Source organism: Hemiscyllium ocellatum, chromosome 36 (genome assembly GCF_020745735.1).
Source record: "Hemiscyllium ocellatum isolate sHemOce1 chromosome 36, sHemOce1.pat.X.cur, whole genome shotgun sequence".
NCBI lineage: Eukaryota > Metazoa > Chordata > Chondrichthyes > Orectolobiformes > Hemiscylliidae > Hemiscyllium > Hemiscyllium ocellatum.
In genome coordinates, this window is record NC_083436.1 from 35,863,830 (window position 1) to 35,878,485 (window position 14,656).

General features: G+C 40.7%; 1 protein-coding gene across 3 annotated transcripts in view; it reads left to right on the forward strand.

The window, feature by feature from the left end:
* The window catches only part of tbck (TBC1 domain containing kinase), a 201,835-nt gene that overhangs the window by 73,652 nt on the left and 113,527 nt on the right, over positions 1-14,656 (forward strand). For all 3 annotated transcript variants that reach the window (XM_060851292.1, XM_060851294.1, XM_060851293.1), the window contains 2 exons: positions 103-186; positions 7,022-7,107. In XM_060851292.1, coding sequence (XP_060707275.1) covers positions 103-186; positions 7,022-7,107 — 170 coding nt within the window. The remainder of the gene's footprint in view (positions 1-102; positions 187-7,021; positions 7,108-14,656) is intronic.

Genomic DNA, 14,656 nt, shown 5'->3' on the forward strand with positions numbered 1-14,656 from the left:
AGAATGCAAGTAGCTTAATGGAATTTTATCTATATGTGTGGGGGGATAAGGTATAGTGAAACAACATACCACTCAGAATCTGACTTTGTCTTCTTGTTGCAGCCTTGGCGTATGCTTGCATGTCTGCCTTTATTCCTAAATACCTGTATAACTTCTTTCTGAAGGACAATTCTCACGTCATACAAGGTAAATCACCAGTTTCCTTATGCATGTTGTTTGTCTATGTTTGTTTGTTTGGGGTGGCACAGGGGCTTATTGGTTAGCACTGCTGCCTCACAGCACCAGGTTCAATTCCAGCCTCGGGTGACTGTGTGGAATTTGCGCATTCTCCCTGTGTCTCCTGATTTCCTCTGGATGCTCCAGTTTCCTCCCACAATCCAAAGATGTGCAGGTTAGGTGAATTGGCCATGCTAAATTGCCCATAGTGTTCAGGGATGTGTAAGTTAGGTGCATTGGTCAGGGGTAAATATAGAATAATAGTGTAGGGGAATAGGCCTGGGTGGGTTACTGTTCCGAGAATCAGTGTGGACTCATTGGGTTGAAGGGCCTGTTTTCACACTGTCGGGATTCTATGAAATTCTATTACATGAAAAAACTGGTTTGAATCAGCCAAACATTACGATAGCTCAATGTGCTTCTGTAGAATGTGCTACCCAATGTATTTCTGTAGAGTCTGCCAGTAGGAAGGGGAATAATGTCTTAACACGTCTACTAATTGTGTGATATTTTTACAGCAGAACCCGAATTATCTCTTGTTTTATTATTCAGTGGATTTGTTATTAAATAATTGATTCGAAAATAAAATATAAGAGATGGTTGCACCATATTAAAGTTATGTGTTTTACTTATGTGCCATGAGACTAAAACAGTAATTCAATATTATGTTTTCTTTTGCTCATGAATGCTTGACTTCTGTGCTTTGTCTCATCCAAGGTACTTAATTGAATTATTGCCTTTTAACACTCTATTACTCTTTAATTTGCAACAGCTGCTCTCGAATTAATTCCAAGGGGAATTATCTAACAATATTTTGTCAACCAACTCACCTGGTCCATGTCGATCTTATTTGACTAATAATGCATTTCCCACTAATTTGTGAGCAAGGAGAGTGCATGCTTTTTAGTGCATTTTATTTCTTGTACTAAGACAGATCCTCATCTGTTAGTTGCATGGTTCATCCACTTTGAAATCTCCAAGGGCTCTATCAGCCAAAGGTGTGGAAAACACCCTCTCCAACTTGATATAACTGAGTTATATCAGCAGACTAGATGTCCCTCATCCCAATTCCTACCATGTTTCTAGTGAATGAGCTATCATAAAGCCTGTAGAGTGCTGGACCCATTACCCTCTTGAAGGGTGAAGGTACTATGGAAAAGTGTGGTATTAGCAGAGTGGCAACTGTGCACCCTGTGTCCATAATGCCTCTGGGTGGCACAAAGATGCTCCACTTGCTACTTGGCCTTTTATTTTTGTTTGTATACTTCTCAAGTAGGTGTTTTGAGTGTTTTTTGTTTTGTTGGGTTTGCAGGGTAATACTGAGATAGAATGTCTTTAGGGTGGGTTTGGGGTCGGGTGTTGTTGTAAAATGAACAAATCAATTGGTTTCTTGGAAGTATTTGGACATCGCTACTGCTTCTCAAAATAACAACCAGTTTTCTCCTGAGCCCAACTAGGTGCCCAGCTTTCTGATGGTAGTTAGCATTCAATAACTCCCTAAGAGGGTATTATGTCCCTGTGGCTTGAGTTTGAGTGTCATGAGACTTTGCATCTGAGCCTGGGGCTCACCTGATCTTGTACAAACAAACACCTTCAACAGGCGTCGCTGCATGGTGGGAAGGTGGGAACCAGTGATCAAAATTTGGCACGTTCATTGATCTGGTCCTCACTGAGCCAGCAAAAGAGCTAAATGTGCTGTGTAATTTAAGATGGATACCTTTAATTCTGAGTCTGCATCTCGGGTGGTCAGAACACAAAGCAGCAATTATTTCACACGCTGATTGCAAGCATTCATCCACAATAGAATGTGGTAATCACTAAAAGCGAGCCGCGTAACAGCACAATTCTGTGTGAATTAGATGTTTAATGCTCTTTAAGATAATACAGCTTAGCAGAATGTAAAGGGATTGGGGGGAGACATTGGGACTGAGTGATGAAGTCACTGCTTGTGGCTGGCCTTTTCAGAGAATCCACAGAAATAAAATCTTTTCAGCTGGCCAATCCTTTTTGTTGAATAATCAGTCTTTATTCTTCAGCATTTCTGTTGATTTAATTTTCTTCGTCTCTGTCAGTGTTTGGAATATGAACAAATTAAATTTTGATGAATAAAGGATAGAGTTGTGGAAGGTTAGGAATGCTTCAGCAGTTTTCTCCAGCTCACATCAAGCAATTCTTGCATTGTCCAGTGTGTGGTGCTGCTAACACACAACTGGAGGAGGATGAAATAAAACACATTAGCTATGGGCTCATTCACAGAATGGGATATGAGCCTGTTGTTTGATGCTTCTGCTAATTAAAAATTCCATACAGTTGATTTGTGCCCACCGCCTCCCCACATGCTTTTCAAATGTGCTTTCACTCAATTTAATTCGGGCATTCTCCACTTTTATTTATTTCATAGTCCCAATACAAAACTGTAAACCTCACTTTGCACTACATTACTCGCAGGTTTTCCTATTCTGTAGCTGTGTCCCCAGGTTGCAACATCTAATAAAGATGTAGACTGGAGGTTAAAAAGTCTATCAATACTGCAGCTATTGAACCATAATTGGTTGACAGGTGCCCCTTATGTGTGGAGATGGAATGATGGGATCTTGTCAGGCCCATGCTTTAACTGAAGAGCTTTAGGGATTGGTTTGTGTCTAATGTCTAGGTGATGTGGAGTGTTTGCAAAGGAGTTCAACTTTCATACCATATGCATTGCATCTGTCTGTTTTGCTGCACCATTTAAATATTGTTTAAATATTCATGTTTATAGTACTTTGAATGCTGATATCTTGTCTAATTAATGCTCACATCCCAGACTGAGAGTATGCGTAGCCACCATCAGTTAAATTCTCATTAAGCAATAAATCACTTGGTATGAATTTCACTAAAATCAAGGTGGAGTTTTGTCTATGATGTTTCCTTTGAAGCATTTAATAGTCAGTTATTAGTTTAGTCATATGTTGCTATGTAACACATTTCAGGTCACATCTATTCTTGCCATCTCTGTAGTTGCCCAAGCCTTGCGTTACATTTCCTGGAGTCTATTATTTTCCATGTTCCAAGAATTATGACCGGCATTTTTCAAGTTTCTGTTCCTGTATATACTCCAGTGGGAAAGCTTTAATCTTAAATCTCACTTCCAGCTCCCCAGCTCTTCAAACTCTTTCTTTCCTAAAGTGAGCTATGAGGAATTCATTTTGAAGGCTCCTTCCTTAGATGGAGTCTTACTCATCAGGAGCCCATAAAATAAATTGGATTGACGCGTTCACCTTGTGATTCAGAGATGGCATTTTATTGCCTTCAGTAGTGGAGGTGTGGAAGGACTACATATCTTTTATATGGCTATCCAAAGCAGAAATACTAAATTTTCTTGTACAGTCAAAACAAAAATGGAATCAAGTGGTGTTTATACAAGAGCATGTAACTTATGCCGAAACTGGAATTTGATATTTTTGAGAGATTAACTGGCACTAAATATCTTAGAAATAAAAAAGGTAACCACCCAGCAAGACCTTTTGGATTGGTTCTAAGTAGCAGTTGGTCATAAAACTGATGAGCCGAACGTTTGGACACTCAGACCTCCAGAAGCGTGCAAGCAAGTCAAATCGCACACATTCTCCACCTCCACTCTTCCCCCCACTGCCCTGTGAGTGAAAAAATAATGTACAAGACTCAGCAAAGAAAGAAAACTTCTAATTCGAGTCAAGACCGAGGCCTGACTGACCAGCTACTGCATTGAGCATTGCTTCAATCAAAACACTGATAGCATCACCAAAAAGCAGGATCGTTTAAGTTTGTGTATTAGGAGTTAATAATCCATTTTACCACATGTTAGAGGATATGTTTGTTATGATAAATAAGTTTACTCACTGAAACCTGGTGGGTGAGTTTCTTTTATGTTCGATAGTGGTCATACTCAGTTGTTAATCACCCGAGAGATTAAACTGGCCAGATTTCATCATGATGATTCATGAAATAGTAGAATTTGATCCCCATTGCACACTTCCCATCAGGGTTGTGGCAGTAGAGTAATTTATGGCTTGATGGAGGCCATTCAGCCATCAAATGAATGCAGACTTCTACAGAGCAGTCTAATCTGTCCCACATCCCCCTCCAGCCTTGCCAAGTTTATTTCCTTTGAGTGTTTATCTAATTTCCTCCTGAAGTCATTGAGTGTTTCCACTTCCACCACCCTCGTGGGCAGTGAGTTCCAGATCATTATCACTGGCTATGTTTAAGAAATGTTCTTCCTCAAATTTCACCTGTGTCTCTTGCTTAAAATCTTAAAGAATGTGTTCTCTCGGCCTTGGGCCACTCGCTGACGTGAACAGTTAATTCTTATTAAACATTCTCGGTGAGGAATCCAATAACTTAGCCACTGGATTACTCAAACCCCTATTGCCAGATGTTTAGTGTCATAGAGATGTACAACACGGAAACAGACCCTTCGGTCCAACTCGTCCATACTGACCAGATGGCCCAACCTAATCTAGTCCCATTTGCCGACACTTGGCCCATATCCCTCTAAACCCTACCTATTCATATACCCATCCAGATGCCTTTTAAATGTTGTCATTGTACCAGCCACCACCACTTCCTCTGGCAGCTCATTCCATACACGTACCACCCTCTGTGTGAAAAGGTTGCCCCTTAGGTCCCTTTTACGTTTTTCCTCTTTCACCTTAAGCCAATGTCCTCTGTTCTGGACTCTCCCAGCCCAGGGAAAAGACTTTGTCTATTTATGCTATCAATGTTGCTCACTGTTTGTACAAGAGCATGTAACTTATGCCAAAACTGGAATTTGATACTTTTTAGAGATTAACGGGCACCAAATATAAACTTCTGTAAGGTCACCCCTCAGCTTCCGATGATCCAGGAAAAACAGCCCCAGCCTAGTCAGCCCATCTCTGTAGCTCAAATCCTCCAAACCTGGCAACATCCTTGTAAATCTTTTCTGAGCCCTTTCAGGTTTCACAACATCCTTCTGATAGAAGGGAGACCAGAATTGCACCCAACATTCCAAAAGTGGCCAGTATTCCAAGAGTAACCAATCTCCTGTACAGCTGCAACATGACCTCCCAACTCTAATACTCAATGCTCTGACCAATAAAGGAAAGCATACCAAATGCCGCCTTCACTATCCTATATACCTGAGACTCCGCATTCAAGGAGCTATGAATTTGCACTCTGAGGTCTCTTTGTTCAGCAACACTGGCCGGGACCTTACCATTAAGTGTATAAGTCCTGCTAAGATTGGCTTTCCCAAAATGCAGATCCACACATTTATCTAAATTAATCTCCATCTGCCACTCCTCAGCCCATTGGTCAAGATCCTGTTGTACTCTGAGGTAACCTCCTTCGCAGTCCACTACACCTCCAATTTTGATGCCATCTGAAAACTTACTAATTATAACTCCTATGTTCATATCCGAATCATTTATATAAATGATGAAAAGCAGTGGACCCATAATTGGTCACAGGCCTCCAGTCTGATAAACAACCCTCCACCACCACCCTCTGTCTTCTACCTTTGATCCAGTTCTGTATCGATATGGCTAGTTCTTCCTGTATTCCATGAGTGAAAGAAATGCTTGGGATTCAATTTATCACAAAAGGATCTATGTTCCTTTCAGTCAGTTTTGTCCTCCATGTCTGTAGTAGCTTCACATCAGTGCAGAGATTATCCTGCAGAGATGTTTGTATCAGGGCTATCAAGAAAGGAATATTTGCCTTATGCATACTCTTTGTATTGCACATATGTTGATAAAGGTAAATCTATACTGGAGCATCAGATACTGCAAAATCTGATGAGATCAAAAGCAAAATGGTTTCCTATCAGCTTTGTGCCCGTATTGACCAAGTGCATTGGAATGAACTGAGACGTTTAAAAATGTGATGTATGAGATAATATGTCGCTAGGCATGTGGAACTAAGTTCTGTTCCGTTGTGCTTTTACCATAACATTTTACTGATTTTCTCTTTCAAAACTTAAAATCTATTTAAAACTATTTCAGATTTTGCTTCACTCACTGGTTAGTTGCATTCCATTTCTTAATTAAAATGTAGACATAGTTTTTCTTTTATCTCCTTTCATTCTTTTTGAGGGTGGTTTTGAAAATTGCATCCTTGACTTATTGTTTCACTAACTGATGAAAATATTTCCCCAGGTATCCAATTAAACCCCTTCATAATTATGAATGCTCTTATGAAATTTCCGCTCAGTCATGTCCATTCAACTAAAATGCTTTTGTTCTTTCCTCCTAACGAAAGCTTCCTGTTTCTGGCAAAACTCTTTGTTCCCTTTCCTTGGCATTGCCACCTTCTTAAAGCTTCAGCCTCACTATTTGAGAGCTCATTAGAGTCCAGGAACAGCAAGATGCTGTGTCATTGTACAAGTAGTCCCTTTATATCAGCATCATATTTTTTTAAAAAACCTGGTACTTCTCGACATATTTCAGTAATAGTTTGAGTGAAAGCTTCTCAATATGACTGTTCCACGTGAAAGCAGTGCTTTTATGTTGTAAAATCGAACCACGTTGGTTAGGGATGCCTTTCCCACACACTATTACAGGGGTCGCTATTTGAATGTCACAAAGCCGAGATATTGCCTGTTATGGTCTCAGGTTGTGGCTATTGAGACATAGGTCATTCCTAAGTCAATCGCTTAAGGTCGTCTTTGTGTAACCTGAAAACTCTGTGGCTGGGTTTTCTGTGTATCAGTGAATAGCCTCTGTATGACCGGTAGTGAAGCAATCAGCATTATTCAGAGATCAGTGTTTTTTTGTTTGACGATTAATAAATTTTCTCCTTGTTGCAGAGTATCTGACAGTGTTTTCCCAGATGATTGCTTTTCATGACCCAGAGCTGAGTAACCATCTCAATGAGATTGGCTTCATTCCAGATGTAAGTACTAAAGATCCTTGTAAATTTTCCTCATGAATTTCAATGTCCTCTAATGTGGTTTTAACAAACTAAAAGTGGATCTCAGATTTGTGCTGGGAGTTACAGCAAGGGCACTGCTTATAAGAAAAAAATGTCAGCCTGCACTTGAGAAAGTAATCACTGTCAAAATATTCTATGGTTTTCCCTTGATAATAAATGAAATTAGATTGGACAGTCTTTGTATAGCACCCTAACAATTCTTCCAAAGTGTGTTGCAGCCAATTGATTACGTTCTGAGTTATGGTTGCTGTTATTTTGGCGGGTAAATGCACCAGCTACTGTACACCCAAATCACAAAAATTGCTGAAAATCATAAAAGGTCATCCAGCATCCATGGTGAGAGAGCAAGCTAGCAGTTCGAGTCTAGATGACACTTCATCAGAGCTGACGTGAGCTCGTCAGCATTTTTTGTTTTCAGTACAGATTCCAGCATCTGCAGTAATTTGCCAGATCAGTTCCACAAATAGCAAAATTAAGTAATGCTGTGTTAATCTCTTTAGGATGGGGATGGTTGATAGAGAATGTTAGATATGAATCTGTGCTCTTTGAATGGGGCCATAGTATCTTTTAATATCTGACCGGAGTGGGAGTAGAAGGGGCCTTGGTTTAACATCTCATCCGAAAGATGGGATTTCTGAGCTTGCAATGCTGCTTCAGTACAGTGCTGAGGTACTGGCCCAGGTTATGTGCTCCTATCCCTGAGCTGTCAACCTTATGAGTTGGAGACCAAAAGGGCTGGGGACATGACTTGTAAGAAAGGTAAAGGCCGAGGGATGTCAACCCAAATCGTTGACAGGCAACTCTCATCAATCAGTTCAAAGACAAAAGGCACTGGAGAAAACCACGTGATCAGGAAGTGACAAAACTTTTGAGCTTAACATACTTTCAGTATTGTGGAGTCTGAATGTAACCTTGATGTCAATAATATCAATTACAGTTTCCATTGTCTGTTTTGAATTAAGTGGTTGCAAATTCATAAACATAAAATATGTCTTTTAAATTTTGATCTTTTCTGTGTCATATAAAATGAAGATATTAATTGAGTATTTCCATTAATTTCTTAGTAGCGCAGGTAAATGGCAGAATTTATCCTGTAATTCCAAGCTTCCCAATGCCCTTCACAGTTTGGAGAAGAATCCACAATACTGTTCAAAGTTTTAAAAAAAAAACTTGTGTCTCAGACAACATTCCTATCTCAAATTAAATCAGAGCAGCTCAACTAACTGCTCACATCAGAGCTTACATAGTTTACAACAAGTTTCAGAATTGTATATGGTTGCAACGTTTTCATGTTTTGATCATGGAGCACAGGCAATGCTGTAACTAAGTAGCAGTATTCAGAGACTAGCATAAATTTAGCATTTAGCCGTTTTAGGTATCTGTCCCTGTTTAATATGCTCCCAGTACCTGTCTTTAAAACATCAACCGATTTGTATTGTAAAGCTGGTGTAGTCAAACAGCACTGGAATACAAGCTTCTTCTCTGACTAAACTAAAACAATTTGTTTCATTTTATGTGCTGATTCTTCTGCCCCTTACAATCTGCCAACTTCAAACGTCTGTGATTTCTCTGTAAAAATTTGTTTCAATTCCTGATGCTGATGTGAAAATTGGATGTGGACAAGTTTGGGCTTGGTATGAAACTGTGTAGGGTTTTGGGTAGTTTGTGCACTTTTCATCTGTAAGCATTCTTGTGAGCAAATATATTTGCTCTATACTGCATTTCTTGAAGAGAACTACCTCAGTAAGGAGTCAGTAATTGGTGAAAGGATGGGATAGGACCAAAGCTGAGGGCTGCAGTATTTATTGGGTGTCAGCCTTGGTTCCATGATAGCAGTCATGCCTCCAAGTGTGTCTAAGCTGTATTCCAGAGACTCTAGTGCATAAACCTGGCTACCACTCCAGTCATTGTCAGTTGCTGATACTATTTGGGTGAGATCATAGAATCCCTACAGTGTGAAAATAGGCCATTTAGCCCTTTGAGTCAACACTGACTCTCCAAAGAGTATCCTACCCAGACCCACCATCCTTGTAACCCTGCATTTCCCATGGCTAATCCACCCAGCCTGGACATCCATGGACACGATGGGCAATTTCTTATGGCCAGTCCTCTTAACCTGCACATCTTTTGACAATGGGAGGAAACCAGAGCACTCAGAGGAAAACCACACAGACGCAAGGAGAATATGCAAACTCCACTCAGACAGTCACCTGAGGGTGGAATCGGTTTTGGGTGCCAGGCGCTGTGAGGCAGCCATGCTAACTGTTGAGCCACCGTGCTAACCAGATATTAAACTGAAATCCAATCTTCACTTTCAGGTGAATGTAAAAGATTCAAAAGCTGTATTTATCCTTCACTCCAATACTACACAAACCAATTAACCAGTCAAGAACATGTTGCTGTAGGTAAATTGGCTGCTACATTTCTTGCAGTTTAACAATAACTACAGTTCAAAAATATGTTATTCTGTTAGTAAAACACTTTGGGATATGCTCATATTCTGAAAAGAACCGTGTTAGCACAAATACTTGCATTTCTTCAATCTCAATCATGGAGTGACACAACACTACAACACAGAAGGAGACTATTCAGCCCATCAGGTCTCCACCAGCTCTTTTGAGGAGAAATGCAAGTTGACCTAGACCTCCACTCTTTTGTCATATCCCTCTAACTTTTATCCCCTCAAATATTGATCAAATCCTCATGTGAAATCTGATATTAAGTCTAGATCCACCAACCTAAACCTCAGGTTGCCTCAGGATATTCTTTCCAATCCTGTTGACTCCAGCAGTCCATCCTGGATTTCATTGTAAACTTTGTGACTATAGTCTAACCTGAGTTAATTCATGAGAGAACAGCTCATGGGTTGTTTAGTATAAGGTTTTAGTCCAAGAATCGTCGTGTGAGAAAAGGAGATAAGCTCATGATTTAATAGCCGTTTAAGAACTAACAGCTTTGTTAAGTATAAACTAAATAAGCAGACAGGGCACATGACCTACAACACGTGAGAGCAGTCTGCTGGCCTCAGATTAGGTTTGGGAGAGGGGTAGGTGCTGGTGACAGTAATTAAGCTGATCTCCATGGCTGGTGATGTCACTCTCCACCGAACAGTTGGACAAACAAATGGAACAAGCTGATCTTTGTAGCTGGAAGTGGCAGTTTCCCCTGTCGTCAGTCCCCTGAAGCTAGCCAAAGTATTCATTTTAGATCAAATCGAAGAACTCTTAGCTGCCTGACGTGATTTTTGTTTACCCATCTCAGAAGTTGCTTAACCTTTGTTCAGCCACTTTGTTTATGTATGGTCCGTGCCGTGACATGAATGTTATCGGGGTTAGGAATGTTCTAGGCCTGTGGGAAAGACATGACCTGGGCAGAGGTTACAGTCATAATATAATACAAATTTGGAGCAGGAGTAGACCATTTGGCCCCTTGAACCTGTCTTGTGTTTGCCAGCTATTGAGCTGCAATGGAAGCTTTGAGGAAGCCAAAGTACACCCCCCTGCCATTAATTCACCCGACTCTTTAAAATGTCCATGTGGCCGAGTCGAAAGCACACCATGTGGGTTTGGACCCCAGAATAGAACCAGCAGCCAGGTTCCCAACCCAGACTAGAAGACCCAGCTTTCATGTCTTGCCAATAGGTTCTTAAATTTCAAATCACTTGTTGCCCATGAATTTGTCCAGTCATACCTGACAATTTACAGAGTTAAAATCTAATAATCCTCTACATTTAACTTTACAGCCAGCAATACAAAGGTGGTGGTGTGGTGAACAAAACATTAATGTCAGTGGAAAGGGTTAACCTCTCTGCTTGTTCACCAAAGGGTGAAGCAGACATTCTCAAATGAATGTAATTACGTCAACCTCCTGTATCTTTTTATTTGAATAAACTTTCCACACTCCTTTTAGAAGTAAACAAATGCTCTGAGTGTACTTCATTTACAACGAAACTGTTGTACTGTCTTAAAGGTGCACCATTTGAAAATGTGTCCAAGATAGATTTATAAAGATAATCTCTGCTCCAATTTACTATCATGTGATAAATCTAATGTGTAACTATAAACTCAGGAAACTGGTAACTTTGCAGTCTGAGCCTTCAGCATATGGTGAGAAATGACAGTAGTATGAAGGTTAGTATTAGAATTCACGGAATTCTGGAGCATTGTAAGTTGCCTCTCTAAGGTTTTAAAATAAAAGAAGGAAGAGATGAAAGACAAAGCTAAAAATGGGAGTGTGGATCCAGCCATTTAGTATGTATCTAATAGCAAATTTCAGGAAGGAGAAAATGTTACAGTGAGGGATCTAACAATTGAAAGGCAAGTGCAAGTAACTTAAACTTGACTATAGAGTTTTGGGAGTCCTTTTGATCTCTTTATTAAGGAGAAATATCATTTCATTGGAGGTGGTTCAGAGAAGGTTCACTAGGATGATCTCTCGTAAGGAGGGATTGTCTTATGACCAAAGGTTAAACAGGTTGGGGCGCTACTCACTGGAATTGAAAAGAATGCGAGATGTTCTCATTAAAACATATAGGACTCTTAAACACTTGACAGGGTAAATACTGAGAGGATGTTTCTCCTCATAGGTGAGTATAGGGTCAGGGGGTGTCATCTCAGAATAAAAGGATGCCAAGTTAAGACTGACTTGAGGATGAATCTCTTCTCTGAGAGTTGAGAGTCTTTGGAACTCCTAAACACAGAGAGCTATGGGGGCAAAGTCCTTGTGTACATTTAAGGCTGTGATAAATTCTTGATTGGTCAGGCAATCACAGATTACAGGGAAAGTGGACGTGAGGAATGTTGGATCAGCCATGGTCCTGTTGAATGGTGGAGTAGACGAGGGGGGCTGACTGGCCTGTTTTTGTTTTTAATTGTTATGGTCTTGACGTGAATTGTACAGAAGAGAAAAGGCCTCTTGGGTGGAGATTCAAGATGTTGGTGCTGCACAATGTTGTTGCATCAAGCTATGGAGCTAAATGCATCTCAAAGAGAATTGAAATGCATCTCAGAAACAAGATTTGTCTTCGAAATAGTAATGCAATGAGTTCAGGAATGGAAGAAAATGTCTCTGTGGATAAACTCATAATAATGATAAACTGAATTGGAATAGAGAAAGTCTGTCCTTTTGTGCAGATGTAACTTTTTTGAATGAGTAGTTTCAGCGTGATATTTCATCAGCTTTTAAGGCTGTATTTGTAATGTTTTACTGTATTCTCACTAAATTACCTAAAACCTCTCGATCTCTTGAAAGAGCAACAAAGACTAGTTCAACTTCAAGGGATTTGAAGTCCTATGCAGTGATTCAGTCTGATTGTACTGACTGGAGGCAAAAGCAGATTGAGATTGGTGATGAGTCACTGTTACTTGGTTGCAGAAAAACATGTCAAAAGTAAAGGAAGACTGAAACAAAAATGAAAATAGAAATTGCTGGGAAAATGCAGCAGGTCTAGCATCATCTGTGGAGAGAAATCAGAATGAACATTTCTGGTCTAGTGACCCTTCCTCAGGACTGATTCTTCTCTCTCTGATTTCTGTCCATAGATGCTGCCAGACCTGCTAAGTTTTCCCAGCAATTTCTGTTTTTGTTTTTTGTTTCTGATATCCAACATCTGCAGATTTTTTTGTTTTTTTGTAAAGGAAGACTATTCAGTTTAAGTAATGAATGCAGTTTCCAAAGTCCAAAGCAGCCTCAACAAATCAGGAGAATTTCCTCCTTCCCCATTTCCCCCCATCCCTCAAAAAAGTAGTACGGAATCTAAACCATCAGAAGTATTTAATACTGTGTCAATATAATCTTTGAAAAGGGGTTTGCAATTGTTAAACCTTTTATAAGCCTCCATCTTATTTATACTACATCTATGTTTCTGAAATTGTCTGTGGAGAAACAATTATCCCATTGTTACAATCTGTAAAATGTTGTCAATGAAACCCTCTGTGCCAAATTTGGTAGCGTAATTTATAATGTTTGATTGTTATCCTGAAGTTTTCTGTACTGAATTTTTATTTGGGGGGAAGGGATGACAGGGAAAGATTTTACCTTCATAGTTTTAACCTTGAATATTGATGGGCTGTATGGTTTGGAGTGCAGGATGATACATTATTTGTTGAGAGGCATTTTCTCATTTCTGATGAAGGGCTTTTGCCCGAAACGTCTATTTCGCTGAACTTTGGATGCTGCCTGAACTGCTGTGCTCTTCCAGCACCACTAATCCAGAATCTGGTTTCCAGCATCTGCAGTCATTGTTTTTACCTCGTTGATTTTCTCATTTCACACTGTCTTGCACTGAATATCTAGCAGGTACACCAAAGTGGTAACAGTTATTGCCCAGTGATTCTTGCAGTCTATAACCTGATCTGAATTTTTCTAAAATTCCAAATCACAGCAGCAGGATTTGAGCTATAGGGAGAGGCTAAATAGGCTAGGGGTTTATTTCCCAGCAGTTTCGGAGGCTGAAGGGTGACCTGATAAAGGTTTATAAAATCATGAGGGGTGTGGATAGGGTGAATAGCCAAGATCTTTTCCCTGGGGTGGGAGAGTCCAGAACTAGAGGCGATAGGTTTAGGGTGACAGGGGAAAGATTTAAAAGGAACCTAAGGGGCAACCCTTTTAACACAGAGGATGGTGCATGTATGGAATGAGCTGCCAGAGGAAGTGGCGGAGGATGGTACAATTACAACATTTAAAAGGCACTTTGATGGGTATATGAATCGGAAAGAGTTTAGAGGGATATGGGCCAAATACTGGCAAATGAGACTAGGTGAATTTGTGATATCTGATTGGCATGGACGAGTTGGACCAAAGGGTGTGTTTCTGTGGTGTACAGTCTATGACTCTCTATGAATTTAAATATTGGTGTGAAAATCTTGTGTTCTGTTTATAATTGATGTATTTTGAATGGTGGGTGGTGCTTGGATCAAATGAAAGGAGGTAAATATGGTGATGGGAGGCTGTCTTGGGGAGAAACCAAAGTTGAAAAATGTGTTGCTGGAAAAACACAGCAGGCCAGGCAGCATCCGAGGAGCAGGAGAATCAGCGTTTCGGGCATAAGCCCCTCTTCAGGAATGAGGCTGGTGTGCCAAGTGGGCTGAGATAAAAGGTAGGGGGGAGGGAATTTGGGGGAGGGGCGTTGGGAATACGATAGGTGGAAGGAGGTGAGGGTGAGGGTGATAGGCCGGAGAGGGGGTGGGGGCGGAGAGGTCGGGAAGAAGATTGCAGGTCAAGAGGGCAGTGCTGAATCCGGGGGTTGGGACTAAGATAAGGTGGGGGAGAGGAAATGAGGAAGCTGGAGAAATCTACTTTCATCCCGTGTGGTTGGAGGGTTCCTAGGCGGAAGATGAGGCACTCTTCCTCCAGGCGTCGTGTGACCAGGGTCTGACGATGGAGGAGACCAAGGACCTGCATGTCATTGGTGGAGTGGGAGGGGGTGCTAAAGTGTTGAGCCACGGGGCGGTTGGGTTGGTTGGTGCGGGTGTCCCAGAGGTGTTCCTGAAACATTCTGCAAGTAGGCAGC